General features: G+C 42.2%; 1 protein-coding gene across 3 annotated transcripts; it reads right to left on the bottom strand.

Annotated features, from left to right (window-relative positions):
* Positions 1-1,633: 1,633 nt before the first annotated feature.
* Positions 1,634-14,988, bottom strand: LOC311035334 (perforin-1-like). 3 transcript variants are annotated; one of them, XM_084043481.1, is made up of 7 exons: positions 14,860-14,972; positions 9,364-9,494; positions 8,662-8,867; positions 8,096-8,328; positions 7,164-7,335; positions 3,484-4,070; positions 1,634-2,809 (listed from the first exon to the last, which is right to left on the bottom strand). In XM_084043481.1, the coding sequence occupies exons 6-7, from the start codon at positions 4,035-4,037 to the stop codon at positions 2,146-2,148; spliced, it is 1,218 nt and encodes a 405-aa protein (XP_083899607.1). In that variant the 5' UTR covers positions 4,038-4,070; positions 7,164-7,335; positions 8,096-8,328; positions 8,662-8,867; positions 9,364-9,494; positions 14,860-14,972; the 3' UTR covers positions 1,634-2,145. The 3 variants fall into 3 exon arrangements, with proteins under 3 accessions (XP_083899607.1, XP_083899609.1, XP_083899608.1); XM_084043483.1 differs by lacking the exon at positions 9,364-9,494 and having other exon boundaries at positions 14,860-14,988; XM_084043482.1 differs by lacking the exon at positions 7,164-7,335.
* Between the last annotated feature and the right edge of the window lie 2,899 nt (positions 14,989-17,887).

Genomic DNA, 17,887 nt, shown 5'->3' with positions numbered 1-17,887 from the left:
AAAACTACGACTTACAGAAGAGGAAATAAACGGACTGCTGCTGATGTTGCATCTGTGTGAGAATTAGATGAAGTGCGGCTCGTCTGGCAGCGATTGGACAAGCGGGCAGTGTTGCCAGATTGCATGAGAAATAAGCAACCACTGCCAACCAGGTTTTTTTTGATTGATTTAATACTTTATTAACAGTTTGCATTTCCTGGTGTTAAGCTTAGACGTTAATAGGACCAGACCAGTTACCATTTGCAGGCAGATGCTCTTTTATGGTGGTTTTGAAGGAGAGTAAGGAATCACACTCTTGGTAGGGCTTAATTGATTGATTGATTGATTGATTGATTGATTGATTGATTGATTGATTGATTGAATACTTTATTAACAGTTTGCAAAGACAAGCACAGTTCAATACAAGGTCTGTTAAGAGGATTTTAAACCCAAGAAAGCACTATATGGCTTGTTTCCATTGGGGTCCTTTCTTTGTACTCAATTCATCATCAATTCCACATTTTGGTGGCATATTAGCAGTAGAATGAATTTAACCCCGCTTGTGCTGAATCTGGGTTGAGTGAGATCAGTGGAGCTCAATGAATAGCATGAATAGCATCCCAAAATAAGGGACTATATGCTACAGCTAGTTGAAAATAGCAGATCTACAAGCTCACAATGCGTTGCGACGCGTTGTGAGCTTGTAACTCTGCTATTTCCCCCCAAAAAATAAATATTTCTTAAAAAAGAGGTCATTTTGGAATGTTTTTGAAACATAACAACACAAATCTTGTATGTATTGGGTTGTTAAAATATTTTCAGATGGGGGGCCGGTCTGCAGACAAATATAATTAATCTGGGTGTCCTTCCTTGCCATGAAAATGTTTGAGAACCACTGGTTTAAGCAACATTGATTGATTGATTGATTGATTGATTGATTGAATACTTTATTATCAGTTTGCAAAAAAAGGCAAGAAAACCGCAAGATACCAATATTTAGAAGCAACTTTACAGGGGGGGAGCCCAAAGTAGCTTATAATAAGCGGACATGGCAACCCTACTCGATGCCCACCTTACGACGCGTCTCATTGGCTGTCCTTTTATCTGCTGTTCACCGGTTTATTCATTCGCTGCCAGCATCCCATCCCATGGCCCCGAGGGATGGCAGGCCTGTCGCGCTGCGATTGGCCCGCCGTTGGTTGTCAAGCAACCACCACTGGGGCTGGTCTGGTGGGTCTGGTCTCTGGGTCTGCAGAGTCAGTGTTGTTATTATGAGTTTCCACTAACACTCAGTGGTGGTGGAAAGTAACTAAGTACATGTGCTCATCAAGTACTGTAGGCTACTTAAGTACACTTTTGAGGTATTTGTACTTTACTTCAGTATCTCCAAATTCCAATACTTTTACTTCTACTCCACTACATCTCAGAGGCAAATATTGATGCATATTCATGCAATGAGCTGACAAGCTCATTGCATGCACTTTCACATGAGTATGAAATGAAAACAAAAAATGACACATTCACAGCCCCCCACTAATATCTCTGGTGTAAGCCACCAGTCCCCGTTGATATTGTAGCCCTCTCCAACGACAACTGTGTGATAATAATAATAAACTTTATTTGTATAGCACCTTTCATGACATGAAATGCAGCTCAAAGTTCTTTACAGAGAAAGAATATAATCACAGAAGAAGTACAACCATTTTTTTTTTCTTTACATTTTTATCCCGCGATTTTTGTAACCCATTTTTTTCACCCGGTGCCAATTTCCTAAGTGATCCTGGGCACTACACCAGCCCTACACCAGCGCTACACCAGTCCCCCACAGCCTAGGGAGGCCAGGGCCGAGCTTATGCTTCGTTCAATGCATGAGAGCCAACTGACCTTCTTGTCACCTGAAAGGGGGGAGTTTCCTCGGTAGGACGTAGCGTGTGGAAGGAACACGTTATTCCAACCAGTTCCCTTCCCCTCCATCAGGCGCCCCGGCTGTCATGGGGGAGGCGGTATAGCGACCAGGATTACTACATGTTTTTGTGAGGGTATTAACTACCCTAGGAGACACGGGGAGAACATGCAAACTCTACACAGAGTAGGCAGAAAAGTACAACTAATTTAACAATGAAGCAAAAAAGAAAAGCAAAAGCATAAAACAACATTAAAATAAAATCAAAAAAAGGCATGACCCCTCCCAGGGGGAGCAGCAGTCGGGAGAGGGCAGCTGTGTATCATCTGTGGATCATTTGTTTGAATGCCATTATCAATTATATACTCTCTAATGGCTTTTCGCAGGTTGGACTTAATCTTTGCGTCTGCAACCAACTCGTGCAGTGGCGACAGATTGAAAGACAATATGTCAGGCGACGTTTTAAGGCTGTCCTTCCATTTTGTGAAGCCGGCCGAGTCCTCTGTCGTCAGAGAAAACTCTCCGCTCCAGCCGTTTCCTCCAACCACCTCAGTCATATGCTTAAGAAAACCGTTTTCGTCATTTGTCACAGTGTCGCGGTTGTTGAGAATCTTTCTACATGCCTCACTAGTCATGTTGGGGGCCACTTGGGCCAGTTTCACGAGCCCCTGCCCAACCATGATCCCCATGTTCATGCAGTGCTCCACCTGACCTACAGTGACAGTATTCAGGGTGGCCAGACAAGTGTCTATGGTCGTCACTTTGTTCATTCGACCCCCCAGGTCCACCAGACGAATGTAGTGCGTCCCATAGATCTCAATGAAGCTGCGGTATGCCTCAGTAGTGTTGGCCATGTTCTCCAGTGGAAGAGACTGGATGTCTTGCTGGAACTGCACTGACAGAGGACTTCTGTTGGGCACTCGAAATCTACAGTATGAAGGAGAAGGATGGCATGTTTCATTAGCTTTGAAATATGGTATGGTTAGTTGTTAGTCGTTGTACAGTTTGTGTCCTCAAGTGTTCTGTTACCTTAACGTTAAACGTATTCATTGAGCACCACAACTACTCAATAACTAATAAATAAATAAATAAATAAATAAATAAGTATTCTGTGTGTAGTGATTCGCGCCAAATGTATACGTTTTATAAGAAATTGAATATAATACACAAGATAAGGAGGGTAGGGTGTATATTATCATTTTAGATAATTATATATGAATTACATTATTACATTATTTAATTATCTGTTTAATTTCTCTGTGGTGAAAGATTTAAATGTTTATTTAAATGTACAGTATACCATGTTGGTATATGTGAAAATGTACACATCAAGCGATGCCGCTTGACGTCTCCTTTTTCAACATGTAGAATTATAGTATTTTGTTGCCTGAGGCTTGTTTTTGATTTGTTTTGTATTTTTTATTATATTGCATATATTACATTTTTTGACTTGGTTGTCTAATTTTAACATGTTCGAAATAAAGATTTTCATTTATATAGGGTTTAAGTGATTAAAGACGATGGAGAGACATGGGGATGATCTTGGATCAGCCCTAATGACTTTAGATAGAACAAGCAAAGAGCAAAAAACATGATCTGACCTGTAGTGTTTGCAGTGGAACTGGTTGACGTTGAGAGAAGTTTTCTCTGACTGGAAAGAAGAGGATGAAAAGCTTTGCACCTTAGACTTACTGCCCGCCATCTGCACCTCACCCTTCAACCCACCCCCTTTGACCGGCAGTTCTAGCCCCAGACGCCAGTTATTCATTATCACAGAACTGGCACTCTGCACCGCAGAGGTAAGCGAGGAAAAGGTCTGATTTACACTCTTGCAACGGTCCGAGTGAGTGTGCCAGTCTGCCATGTAGTGAGGAAGCTTCTGGAACTGGTCGTCCATCAGAGGATTAGTACAAATCGTGCAGGAGCTTGTTGGGCTCAGGTATTTGTTGACTTCAAACACATAAGCACCAGTAGGCTCCAGCTTCACCACATCGTAGCCCTCTCCCGCTTGGTCGTGCCCCGGTACGAACGGGAGAGTGTGACATTGTTCCAGGGTACCTGCGCGGCACATGAAAGCTCCATCGATGGCATCGAGGTTAGAAATGATCAGGAAACCCAGGGTCATCAGGGTGTGACACATGACTGAGGTCACCATTGTCTTTTGCCTCCAGCAGTCTACAAGGTCTCACTAAAAGAAATTGGTACCTGTTACTTTACTACAAAATGCACTTAGTCTGGTCATTGATAATAGCTGAGCTTTCTTGTGGCCCCTGGAACATACTGTATTACATGTTCCAATGTAAAATTAGATGGTTGGTTCTACAGGATGACCCTTTTAATGTTTTTTCATAACCGTTAACCAAAGCTCGTTAATGGTTAATCAAACATTAACAGATATAAGAATAAAATGTAGGCTACTATGGATGAATATTAGTGACTCACTCAGGGTCCCAAATTAACAGCTACAGTGAGTAAGTCACCCAAAAGAAAATCACTTGAATATACACACAAAACTAAAAAAACATATCAGAAATTCATACATTTATCGTCGTGTAAACACTCAATTCTTACCGTCAGTCTCTCGGAGCTCGCAATGGAAAATGACGAACGCACCAATGACACCCTGTCAACTAGTAACACTGATGCCTGCAGGACACTTCGTACTGACTAGTGAGCATCCACTCTATTTATATGGGTTTGGTCTACCCATGTGGGTGAAACCTTCTGTTGATTAATCACGTGACTTGGTACTGTCTTACATGACGCAACTCAGGCTCCTGCACTGTGCTCTAACAGTGGCTACTGTCCTTATCTGATCTAATCAATCAACACCTGTTTCTCTCATGCAAACCCCACGTCACATCCTCTGCTTTGGAGCCGAGACCACAGGCCAGAGCCGTGGCCCTCACAATCTGCATTTGTTTTGACCTTTTCTACTAAACTTTAGTTTATACAATTTTAAGTAAGCAGAAAAATACACACATATAACATGGCAATAATTATACGCAAACTTCCCTGCTGAAAAGCTCGGATAATTCTACACTCACCTTCCATCTGCCTCCTGTGATTCTTTAGTTGAGACTTTCAATTTGAGACTGACATACTGTTATTAAAGCTGCTTCTGCATTGAAAACCAAGACAGGCAAAGTTCAAGCCCCCTGGAGGAACACAGGAGAATGAAAGTGAAGATGCACCTGTGACAGTATAAGCCTACAGTGGTTTAGCAAGGATGAGGAATGTATAGGTTTTAGCGATTAAATGATCTTGATGGAAGGTGGATGATGGGTAAAGAGGATGGTGGCACACACATGTGCAAATGTACAGCGATCGAAGAAGAAGGGGAAAAAAAGAGATTTACTGATCATTTAGTAAAGTCAGTAGGCTAGCTATAGCTATGGCTCCAAACTCTGGAATTATCTTGCTGAAAACCTTAGAGTCATCAACACACCAAGTTTCATAAACAAACTTAAAGCACGCATGGAGCACGATGTAACTTTCCTCTTCAACCTCGGATTTGAACCCGGTTTACAGCGCAAGTGCTGAATTTGTATTACCATTGAGCTAATAAAGCCAGCTCAGGGGATAAATTGAATCTTGACCATCAGGAAAAAAGTTGTCGTCAGATCCTGTTTCTAGGTGAGACATGACCTTTGACATGATCTAAATGTCTCAAATACTCTCAATAAAAGAGCAGGGAGACAAAATACAACCACCCCAATTATATTGTGCACATACTCTACCATACCAATTGGACAAAAATATTATTGTATTCATGAAAGAAAAGTTAACATAGTTAAAACACATCTAGTTACAGTTGTTTTTAACTAGGCCTATGGATGCATTAAAGGGAGTCCCTGGTTTTATGTTTTTACATGTTCTATGTATTTTTTTATTTACTGTTTTACTTATTATTATTTTGTATATATTATTTGTATTAAACCCAATATCATTTCATATCATATCAGTTTCTGTCAAGTACTTTGTAAACTTAAAGGGATATTTTACTTTCAAATAATAATCACGCCCCCCTCACCCTTTAGTGAAACATTCTAATGCTTGAGGGGGCCGTGATTTTTCCATTATCTTTTCATTTATTTTCCATATCTTTTTGTAATGTTTATTTTATTTGAAAGTGAAATATCCTTTAATGTGGAATTCAAATATTATGAATATTAATATTAATATTAATATTATTATTTCAAACTAGCCGAATAGCCACTCTGTAAGCTATTGGCATACAAGTGTTTGTCTTTGAGTCTACATATAATTCAGTACAATCTTCTCTTCAGCCTCCTATTAATGATTAGTTTGTGTATTTGCTTCACAGGCTCAGAGAAGGAGATAGTAGGCTAACAGTAAAGTAGGCACACCTGCGCCTGAGGACTGAGGTATGTATGCTTGCTTGCACCATATAACTCTATACCAGTGGTTTTCAACCAGTGGTCCGGGGACCACCATTGGTCCTTGAGGGGGTTCCAGGGGGTCCTCAGCCAAATTAATAGTTAGGAACCCAATTGACCCTTATGTGTCTCTGTAACTCTGAGAGTGTACAAATGGAACGGGTCCATTTGGTTCCATTTGTACACTCTCAGAGTTAAATGAACACTAATGAGACCCCCCTAAGGTGGCTCTGAAGCTTTAATCGTTATTCAAGCATAATGAATGTTGTTTTTTACGACAGCACTTCCATTTTCAGTGGCCGCAGCCTAAGTGGAGGCAAAACATTAGCTGTACACGTTAGACAATCAATACATGGATACCAACACGGATACAGGATGGGTGGGCACTAGGGACATCTGGGCACCTCGATGTAAAATCGGCAATTTTGTCCAAAATGTTAATGTTAATTGGTCTTAGTAATGTAAAGTATACATGTACAACATGTACCCTTCAACTTCTTGTTTATGCCCCAAAATGACTGGATATACAGGTTGTGTAGCAATTTGTAGCAATTGTAGAAATATTGGACCTTAATTGTCGAATGTTTAAGCTTGTTCTAATCATGTATACTTTAATTTGCTTAAAAACATTTTCCAAATATATATATTCTTTACATTTTGGAGAAAAAAAAGCCAATTTAACACTGAGGTGCCCACCTATTGTATCTTGTTACTGTACCTTCTTGAACACACACCTGACACACATCATGCGCTACTTGGCTGAGTTCTGAGAGAAAACACCTATATTCCTTAGTTACCCAATCAACTTCTGATGAATAGGCATGACAAACCTTATATCCATTCCATACCTACAACATACAATACTTTTATGTAAACCTTACCTGATTTGAAGTGTGTGCTAGAAACACAAGCACCGCCTCATGTCCAATCCTTTTGTTTTATATCTTTATATTTAACCATTAGTTGTCTTCAATTTATTTGACCAGCAGTGGCAGCTGTTATGCGGTTACACTTGGCTCAATTCGCTTTGTAGATTACAGATCCGGTCTGGGTCTAGAGCAGATATGGAAACGTTATGTGCCTTTATGTCTGTCTGCAAATTACAGGCTAGTAGGCGGGCTCTAGACCGCATCAGACTGGTTTGTTTGGAACATAAACCAGGCTTTCCAAAGCCTGGTGACGTGAGTTTATATGTGATAATTTCTCAAGATGGAGCCATTTACTCCTTTAATTTTGGAACCCAACAACACAGCCAGATGACACGTTAAAGATGGCGAGTACCTAACCTACTACCAAATAACTTTACTACCTTTCTGAGGTGATACATGTTTGCCTCCAATCCAATATTCCTTTGTTTTGCCTCAATCATTCATGACGTAAGAACAAAAGGGGCCTATAGTAATCATTGTTTAATTGTCTCTATACTATAGACTGTAACTTAATCACTTTCAACCTGGCTCATAGCGTGGCACCGAGTGCCGCACTATGAGCTTGTAGATCTACTTTTTTAGATTATTTTTTTTAAGTGGGCATTTGTAACTCCAATCTTTGATTCTGGCGTCCCTGGAACTAAATATTTTACAAATGTTCGCTTTAAAAATATATGTGTATTCCAAGATTTGCACACATTTTGACGATTTTTCAAAGATAGCAGATCTACAAGCTCATAGCGCGGCACAGAGAGTGCCGCGCTATGAGCTTGTAGATCTGCTATTTTTGAATAGCCGAAGAAATCTTAAAATGACACAAATGATGCTTTCCCGGGCTCTATGGGTTAAGAATGAACTAGGGCTTGAGTGGTGAACGTTCATACCTATGGCGCTGAACGCGACAAACTTGTTCTCCCTGGGGTTGATGTTTTGGTCATAGGGTCTGTTCCCCCACATGTGAGCAGCGCTGTTGACCAGCCAGGTGGCGTTCAGAACCAAGGTGTACCTCAGCAGAGCTGGGACGAAGTATGCCACCCATAGTGTCTCTCCCCACAGGTACCAAGGCACGAACATGGGGAGGCCAAACCACAGGAGCAACACAGACGGCTTGTAATACCTATAGAGGGGAAACGGATGGAGTTCAAACCCATGTACTTATTATTTTCCTAAGTGGAATTTGTTTTAGTTTAATTCCCTCAGGACTGACAGTGTACATATAATGTGCTTGTATTTAAGCTCTGATGTAAGTGAATGGCATACACTTTACAACTGGTATTCTTCTATGTCAATCTACCAATGGGCCCCTTCCCATTTTCTTAACCCTTTACATTTTCTAATACAAAACAGGTTCAATCAACAACGCTACAAAAAGAAAAGGAAGGAATGCTAAAAACAGATTGAAGCCGTTTAGACTTAAATACTTCCACTTGACTGATTTAAATGCACTTACTTCCTTTGAAACATCACAACTTTGTCAGCCTTTAGGTCGCTGAGCTCCAACTTTTTTCCCTTTTCAATGACGTCGGGATGCTTGCGCACCAACAACCAGCCAATGTGGGCATAAAAGAAGCCCCGGGTGGCGTTGTGAGGGTCAGCATCGGTCTCTGAATATTTGTGGTGAACCCTGTGGTCTCGAGCCCATTCAAAGATATCATTCTGTGGGTTGATGCAAAGACAAAGATTACATACACTGTGCAGTCAAGATGGTACTTACGCTGTTATGATAACTGCCATTATACTGTTACTTCCAACTGTGCGTGTGTGCATGTTATGACTGTCTGTGACCTTAAAGGGATATTTCACTTTTAACGTGTTTGGGGTCATTTAAACGTCTACTCAGGCTTTTGTGGGCATACAGTTTTTAAGTTGCTTGATTCAGTATTTAGATATTTGATATTCAATTTATCAGACACGCCCCCTTCCTATATAAACCCATTGAAACTTCAAACTCCATTTTAACCATGATAGATTCATCGAAAACACCCGTCCTTGGTTCTGGTGACTGACATTTGTGTTTTTTCAATTACTTTTTTCATTCATTTTATATATTATAAATTTTATATCATTTTCTGGGAAAATGAAAAAAATGAATTTACCAAAAAAAAAAAGACATGTTTGAAAGTGAAACATCCCTTTAACGCTCTGCAGTTACCTGGAAGGCCATGGAGTTAGCAAGAGCAAGGAAGATTCTTAGGGGCACTGAGGCCTTATAAGATCTGTGGCTCCACAGTCAATGAGCTCCTGCCGTCACTCCTAAAGCACTTACCAAAAAGCAAAACACAGCTGCGGGAGAAACAAAGGAGTTCGTCATCAAACAACACTATAATAACTTTCTCGCACATTCACACCCCATGGCATGAATCGTTTATTGTACTTGGATGACTCACTGTGCAAAAATGAATTTGTGGGGGCGTCAACACATGACTACTAAAGTCGACATCTGGGTGTACAAGGAACTAATTGGAGCGATGCTTTTCAACCAGCGATCAGTGAAAAGGGAAATAGTATCAATTACTCCAGACTATTCACAAATGAGTTCGAAGCCGGTGAATGTAATTGAGTAATTACATGAGTTAAGGGGGGGCATCTTGTGTCATTAACCCATTTAGATCTGAGGCCGATTTTAAAAATGCCTTCTAAATCCTAACCTAGGTTTTCTGAAAATCTTAAATCTTTTATTCAAAATACATATACAAAGCAACATCGAAAATGTCATTTCCCGGTTTTAAAGGTATAACAACGTATAGGCTTTCCCGGTCTTGGGTTAAACTGTGATAATGTCGGTGCTCGGTCCTAGGACACATGGGTATAACCATGGATACAGCCATTCTAAGGTTCAATTCTAGCTGAAAGCGGTGGTGATCGAGCCCTCGGACCTTCGCAGCGTTCTCGCACGTTGGGACATGTGGCAGCCGGCGTGACTTTACATGATTCCAAACCCTCACACTCTTGGGATTCTGCACAAAGGAGCAGACTGCCGTGTCCTAAGAACCACACGTACTGTAGGTGGATGTGAATTCTACTTTAAAAAAAAGTAATGTTTTGTACATGGAGAACAAAATCCTGTATAACGGTTCAATCAGACATGACACCTGAAAGGGCAGAAATAGACAAAGATACCTCTGAGCAGCAGCTAAATAAGAATATCAGAAATCACCAGTCATTGGTAAAACAACAACTGGACGCTTAAATAGGAACAGCCAAGTTCCTGTTTCAGTGTCGTGAAGTGCACAATAATGTCTATAACAAGCTGTAATTAACAGGCGTTATAGTGACGATTCAAACAAAGATTTCGCCACTCGGCTGGGTACAGGGATTATCCGTTTTTGACGCGTTTCCATTACAAGTGAATGTCCAAACATGTGTTGCTGTTGGGTGAGGTTCCCATTTATTCATTTAGGCAGAGAATTACAGCAAGTTTTGTCTATGCATGTTAAAACGGTAAAAACCGTGTGATCTCCTCCTGTGTACCCAAACATTTCCATCATTAAGTGGCTTGTTGCACCTGTGTCTATATGAACCTGCTGGTTGCCACGGCAACCAGCCTCAAGGTGAACCCGCCCACACCAGGCTTAAAGGCACAATGACAGAATGGCTCCTTCACCCCGGCCCCTAATTGGGAAGGTATGATGAACAATTAACAGAACACAAAAAAAAAAAAAAAAGGAGTCATAATAAACATTTAGCTCATAAATTATACAGTGCTTCTTCAAGTAGAGCTTGGATTGGTAGTAGTGAAGCAGTTGATTGACACTGAAGCCCTGACAGGGCCTCCACAAAGCATCTCCACATTGTCCTTCTATGGCGGCTTCTGGCCAAGAGAGTTGGTCTTCTCCCCAGACATGACCAGCTTGAGGACGTTGCAGTCCTCTGTCAACACTGTGGTGCTGTTGATGTTTAGCCTAAAGGCCTGCGCTGTAGGCTTCCACTTCCCTATGGCCCACAAAGGCTGGTGGAAGTCCTCGGACAGTCCTCCGCATCCTGAGAAGACATCCGGCATGCAGGACTTGGACATCTTTGGTTTCTGTGATTGCTGTGCATCTGCTGATTCCTGTGCAGCAGAGGCCGTTCCTTCACAAACAGCTGAGCGGACATGTTGTGATGTTAGAATTTCTGGTGAATCCAGCACCTTATCAGGATCCCTCTGAAATAACTTCAGATCCAAGTCTGCCTTGCTCCTGCGTCCTTGCATCCTTCTGGGAGCAGCGGGGGACCTCCTGGTGTCTGCTTCCTCCAGGTTGATCTTAGTCCTTTTGCCCTTCCTTTTGAGACTCCGAGAGCACCGTTTGACTGTGCACTGGTTTGGCATAGTGACGCCATCCATGCAAGAATGATCTTCCAGCGTGCATGTTGACTTATCAAAGATTTCTGGGACCCTCCAGTCCTCATTTGACGTTTTCTGCTTCTCCAGTGCCTTCCCGTTGACATCTTGGCCATACTGGGCGACCAACAGCTCCTCCAGCCTGACGATGGAAGTCCTATTGGCGTGTATAGTTGGACAGCTTCTCTGGCCATTACTATTGCCCCTCAAAGGACCGCTGATGACCCACCCCAATAGGGTCCTCACGGCATAAGGTCCATCGCCTTGGCTGTTGATTATTTCCCAGGGTTCCATGAGTGTCGGTACATTAACACCGATCAACATTTCAACATCAGCGTCTATTTCTGGGATTTTGACATCTTTCAGATATTTCCATTTGTCGATATCTTGCTGTGTAGGAATGTTACTTCTTGACACAGGGATCTTGTCATGAGTGAACATCTCTGGGAGCTCCACAAATTGGTTACCACCCAATTTGGACACCTCCAGTCCTGTAAGGATTTGGCTTTTGACAACACTGTCTTGTCCCATCGTACGCAATAGAATGTTGGTACTGGTACCCTGCAGATTCAACTTCTTCATTAGGTGATTAGTGCAAAAGGTTGCTGTACTACCAGGATCCAAGAACGCATAGGTCTGCAGAACCTTATCTCCCTTCTTAGATTTTAACTGCACTGGTACAATGGAAAGGGTACAGTCTTGGTCTCCGGCCCCAGTACAACCATACGCCTGAAGAGAGACAAGTGCACTACTGACTGTTGTTTCCTGTTTTTTGTCTTTGTTGTGAATATGCAGAATCGTTGGATGGTTTAGATTACATTCATCGCACGTCAGGTGACTTCTGCATTCCTTACTCATGTGGCCAGCCTTCAAGCATCCAAAACAGATTCCTTTTACTTTCAAGAATTCAATTTTCTCCCTTTGAGAAATTTGATTCAACATTGAACACCTGAACAAGGGGTGTGCCTCTCCACAGTAAAGACAGGATTCTGAGGCCAACTCCTGTGATGTTATGGATTGTTTTACTGTACTGTGTACTGTGGGCTCGGGAGTAACAGTGTGATTGATAGCTGCGATGGTGGTTGCAAAACTGCTTTCCCTGATGTTACTCCTGGGTAGCGGGCTGCTCCTGGTTGCTGGCTGTATTGAGGTGTTTGGTGGTCGTGGATCTGAAATGTCACCAAAAAGAGGATGAGACAAGATTTTGACTTGTTTCTCAAGAAAGCCCACCATATCTGTGAATGTGGCCCTGTAGCCTCGTTGGTCTTGTATGCCACAAGCCTTAGACCTCCATCTTTCCCGCAGCTTGTATGGCCACTTCAATATGACCTGCCTCATGTTTGATGGGATGTCCATTTCCTCCATATATTGGATCTCCATCATCACGTTGCAGCACCCTCTCAGGAACAATGTGAACTCCTGCAATGCCTTAATGTCCTCGGCTTTAATAGGAGGCCATCCGAATGCTTTGTCCATATATGCTGTTGCTATTAGATATTCATTGCCAAAGTGCTCTTTCAAAAGCGCTTTAGCTCTTTCGTAGCCTTGTTGTGGCAGCATGTGTAGGCAGCTTCTCACCAGCGCTCTGGGCTGCCCCTTGGTGTATTGCTCCAAATAATATAAACAGTCTTGGTAAGTGCTTGCTTTTGCTTCAATACAATGTTCAAAGATTCTAATAAAGGAAGTAAACTGTAATGGATCCCCATCGAATACTGCAATATCTCTTTGTGGTAGAGTGGCTGCCATTTGTTGTTGTACAAGCATGGTGGTGATTTCGTTTTGTCGTTGCATGATTCCACAGATAGTATTCTGATCAACTGAGCCTTGTAATGATGATTGCACTGGTGTCTTGTTTTGTGCAGACAGGGGCCGGTTTATAGGTTGTTGCTGTATTTGAGGTTCAGCTGTCGAGGAATTGATATTCTGAATGATGTTCCTTGGAGTAGATACATGTGACAGTCCCATGTTTGGCTGTTTTCTGAAGGTGGGATCCTTTGGTCGTACATCAGGGGTGTATGAGACAGGTGGTGCTATTGAGGCTTGATTCAAAGTAAAGGTGTCCACTTTTGGCACAAACTCCTGTGCTTTTGGATTAAAAGTAAGGCCTTGCCTTCTAAGACCTTTGCTTACATAAGAGCTCATTGCATTTGAAGGGGCTTTTCCACCAACATCACTGCCCTCAAGCACAGAAACCCTTGCATTAGCGGCTTTTATTTGCGTATCAAGCTCCAATTGCTCCTTGAGTTTCCTCAGCTTTTCCTCTTGTGCCTCTATTTCATGCCTCCTTTGCAGAGCAGCAGCTTTCTCCATTAGAGCTGCCTTTTCTGCCTTTGCTTTAATGCATGCAGAGGACACACCAGAACCTTTACTAGAGGCCTTCGACCTCTTTGACCTCTTAGAAACATTAGACACACTGTCTTCAGGGTTAATGTCATCTTGATACTGCTGAACATTTTTACCCAAATCATTATTTCCATTGTCACCATCATCATTTGCAATTCCATTTTCCTGCAACCATTTTGATACGCTCTTAATAAATACATCACCACTTGTCATCTTTGAATGAAACCATGCATTTTGTTTACTCTGCTCATCCTCAGGCATAGGATATTCAGTGAGCAGTGTGTTATGGAGCTCAGTAGCCTTTTGATACAAGAGTTTGAACCTTTCCAAATTTTGATGGACATCAGAGACATTTTCCTGGGAAGCCATGAGATCAGTGATTTGTGCCTTTAATTTGCGTGCCTGTGCAACATTGCCATTCCTTTCCGTTTGAAGCCGTTCCATTATCATTTGGATTCCTTTAAGAGTTGGCGTTCTTATTCTTTTTTCCACCTCAGAAACACCTTGCATTTCTGCAGAACCAGTTTGTTTGGTAACACTCATTTTCAATTTCAACCAAGCAAACCAACAATAAAACAGTGCATATATTTGTTTTCACCCAAAAAATAAAATGCACATTTGTTTGTAACCAACAATAAGACTGTGTATTCATTTGCAACCAAAAAATAAGACCTTAGACAGTGCTCATTTTTCAACCAAAAATAAGACCTTAGACAGTGCTTAATTTTCAACCAAAAATAAGACCTTAGACAGTGCTTAATTTGCAACCAATAATAAGACCTTAGACAGTGTATTTGAATTTGTTTGTCAGAACGCACATTGGTGGTAGTGAGAAAAGCGTTTGAGAATTCAGACAGTCAATAGTCAGTAGCTTTAAAGAACACCTTCGTTCCTCAAAGCAGCCTATACGGCCGCGATCAAAGTCATTATACGGCGCGATGCCGTTCCAAACAAAGGAATGTGTGGGTGTACTGTAGTACTAACCAGCAGCAGCCTGGTATCCCTTGGCTTGTGTCAGTATCGGCGATCCGTTGTCCGTTCGTTGTGGAGCGGAGGAGCGGCGGCGGGGGGGCGGCAGCAGCGGCGGGGCAGCGGGCGGCGAGCAGCAGCGGGGGGGGGGGGGGGGGGCTCTTGCACTGCGACCAAAGTTGTCCAGGAACCATCCAAAGCTCTTCTTCCAGGGCGCTCCACTTATCCAGGAAGAGAGCAGCGATCCAATGTCCAGATGAGATGATAGGTGTTTATCCAGGGTGTGATGACTGTCTTCATTTGTCCAAATGAGACTTGGTTTTTACTTGTATAGTGACGATTCAAACAAAGATTTCGCCACTCGGCTGGGTACAGGGATTATCCGTTTTTGACGCGTTTCCATTACAAGTGAATGTCCAAACATGTGTTGCTGTTGGGTGAGGTTCCCATTTATTCATTTAGGCAGAGAATTACAGCAAGTTTTGTCTATGCATGTTAAAACGGTAAAAACCGTGTGATCTCCTCCTGTGTACCCAAACATTTCCATCATTAAGTGGCTTGTTGCACCTGTGTCTATATGAACCTGCTGGTTGCCACGGCAACCAGCCTCAAGGTGAACCCGCCCACACCAGGCTTAAAGGCACAATGACAGAATGGCTCCTTCAGGCGTGTTGTTTTGATGTTGCGGATATCCACATTACAGTACAATGAGCATGCAAATTTGCCGTGTCACCACGATACCATTCCACGAAAACTCAAGCCCTTCACAATGTCACATCATAGAGGTCTTAAAGGCTTTGCTGGCCAAATTTGAGGCAGATGCTAGGATCAGTTTGTAAAAGTATCATAGTGCCACCAGTGGGAGGCACCATGATAGGATTCAAAATTGGCTTGTCTTCAGGCCAGGACTCTGATCAAACTCGTGTCAGATTTAGGCCTGGTCCGCAGCGTGGCGGTCCAGGCACCCTATAGGCTGCAATGCCAGCCTGACAGCGTGTCGCAGGTTCGATCCCGTTCCCGAAGACCTGAGCTGCGTGTCACTACCCATCTCTCTCCCCATTTGCTGTCAGTCTACTAAGAAACAAACTTGTGTCAGATTTGACCATAATAGTCGAGTTAACCACGTCCTATGGAAATTTTACGCCTCACGGCAAAATGCAGGCAAACCACTCTTCACGATTAGCCTATAACCACCTGGTAGAAAGTGGGCTGGTGTCTTTTGAAGCCATATTATGACATAACGTTAGAGCTGTGACTTTATGGCTTCTAAAATATTATTTAACCCCTCCTCGACGTTATTCGACCACATCTGCACACACAGACTTAAAGATATGCGTTGGCGTTGTGAGTGAGCTTGTAGAATATGATTATTTTGGGGGGTGGTGTGGCCTGAAAAGGTTGAGAACCATTCAGTGGTTCTCAAACTTTTTCATGTCAAGGACCCCCAAATGGACACTTATTAGCCCGCGGACCCCCATTTGAAAAGATACATTTTAAGGGCCCCCAGTTTGACATGCATTAGGGCTACGGAACCACATTTAATGGCATTTCTATCTCGGGACCCCAATTCATGTTGTAAAATCAATGTTAACTTAACTCTGAGAGTGTATAAATGGAACCAAATGGACCCGTCAGGGTCCATTTGGTTCCATTTGTACACTCTCAGAGTTACAGACCCATAAGGGTCCATTTGGTTCCTAATCTATCATTTAGCTGGGGACCCCCTAGAACCCCCTCAAGTATCCCTGGGGGTCCCCGGACCCCACTTTGAGAACCACTACTTTACTCAATACTTACACCAAACCAAGGTCAATGGAGCTGCTGCAGGGACTTGTGAAACGCCATAGGCAGCTCCTACGTGCAATAAAGTCATTAGGATGACATTCTTCCAGACCATGATGCGTTGAGGTTTGGGGCCTTCTTTCTCCTGGTATGCGTGGTCAAAGGCATCATCTTCTGTCTGTGTCGTCGGCTCTGAAACAACCTTACTATTCCCGTTGCTGATGCTGGACCTGATGATGCGCTTCACCGGATAATCTGAGCTCTCAGCCTCCGTCATGGTTGGTTTGGCTGCTAATAATATTGTCTGCAAAAAAAATCTATAGAAAATAAAAAACAAATAAAAAACGACATATATTTTTATATTTGTATATATTTTTTTAATATATATTTTATATTTTTTTACATTAGATTTTTATATATATATTATTAAAAAAAAAAAAAACGACATATATTTTGTTATTATATCAGATCCTTTGTCAAGACCATACGGTTACAAAAGCACGTCTGCATTAATTGCAGTGCTGCTGCTTTGCCTGGGCTTGGAGACAGTGTTGCCAGATTCAGCGAGGAAAATAAGCAACCAGGTCTATGAAAACAAGCCCAAAAGAAGCGACTATTATAGGCCACCTGAGCGCCATTTGAAAATAGAGCTTGTAGAGCTGCTATTTAAATAAAATCATGGGAGGGAAAAAAAGAAGGGGAAATGTGGAATAAATGAACACAAAATCTTGCATGGGGGGCTGGTGTCCCTGTTACAAAATCTTTTTAGATGGGGAATTGGGGATGGATGTGCGGACGATTACATATTAATCTGGGGGTCCTTGACATGAAAATATGTGAGAACCACTGGTTTAAACAACAATAGGAAACAAGCCCCAAATAAGCAACTACACTTTAGAAACAAGCCCAAAAAAATAGCCGCAACAACCAATAATTTACGTGTACGCGACAAAAACAAGCCCCAAAGTCGCGTCTAATAAGCGGACATGGCAACACTGCATGGAGACAGACAGGATGGAACGTGATGATGCTGTTCAAGCTGTTGCATAAGCATAATATTTATATTTACAGGGAAAAATCGAATATAGGAAACGCGCAGCCAGCCACCCACGCCTATTAATTCATACTCACCAGATGTAGACTTTGACGAGGGTTGAAGGGTTTTTTAATGAGTGGTATTAAGTTATGTTGCCACCAAAACTACGACTTACAGAAGAGGAAATAAACGGACTGCTGCTGATGTTGCATCTGTGTGAGAATT

Source organism: Gymnoscopelus microlampas, assembly GCF_963454915.1.
Source record: "Gymnoscopelus microlampas genome assembly, chromosome: 19".
In the NCBI taxonomy this organism is placed as follows: Eukaryota; Metazoa; Chordata; class Actinopteri; order Myctophiformes; family Myctophidae; genus Gymnoscopelus; species Gymnoscopelus microlampas.
This window is presented reverse-complemented; position numbering and strand designations above follow the sequence as displayed.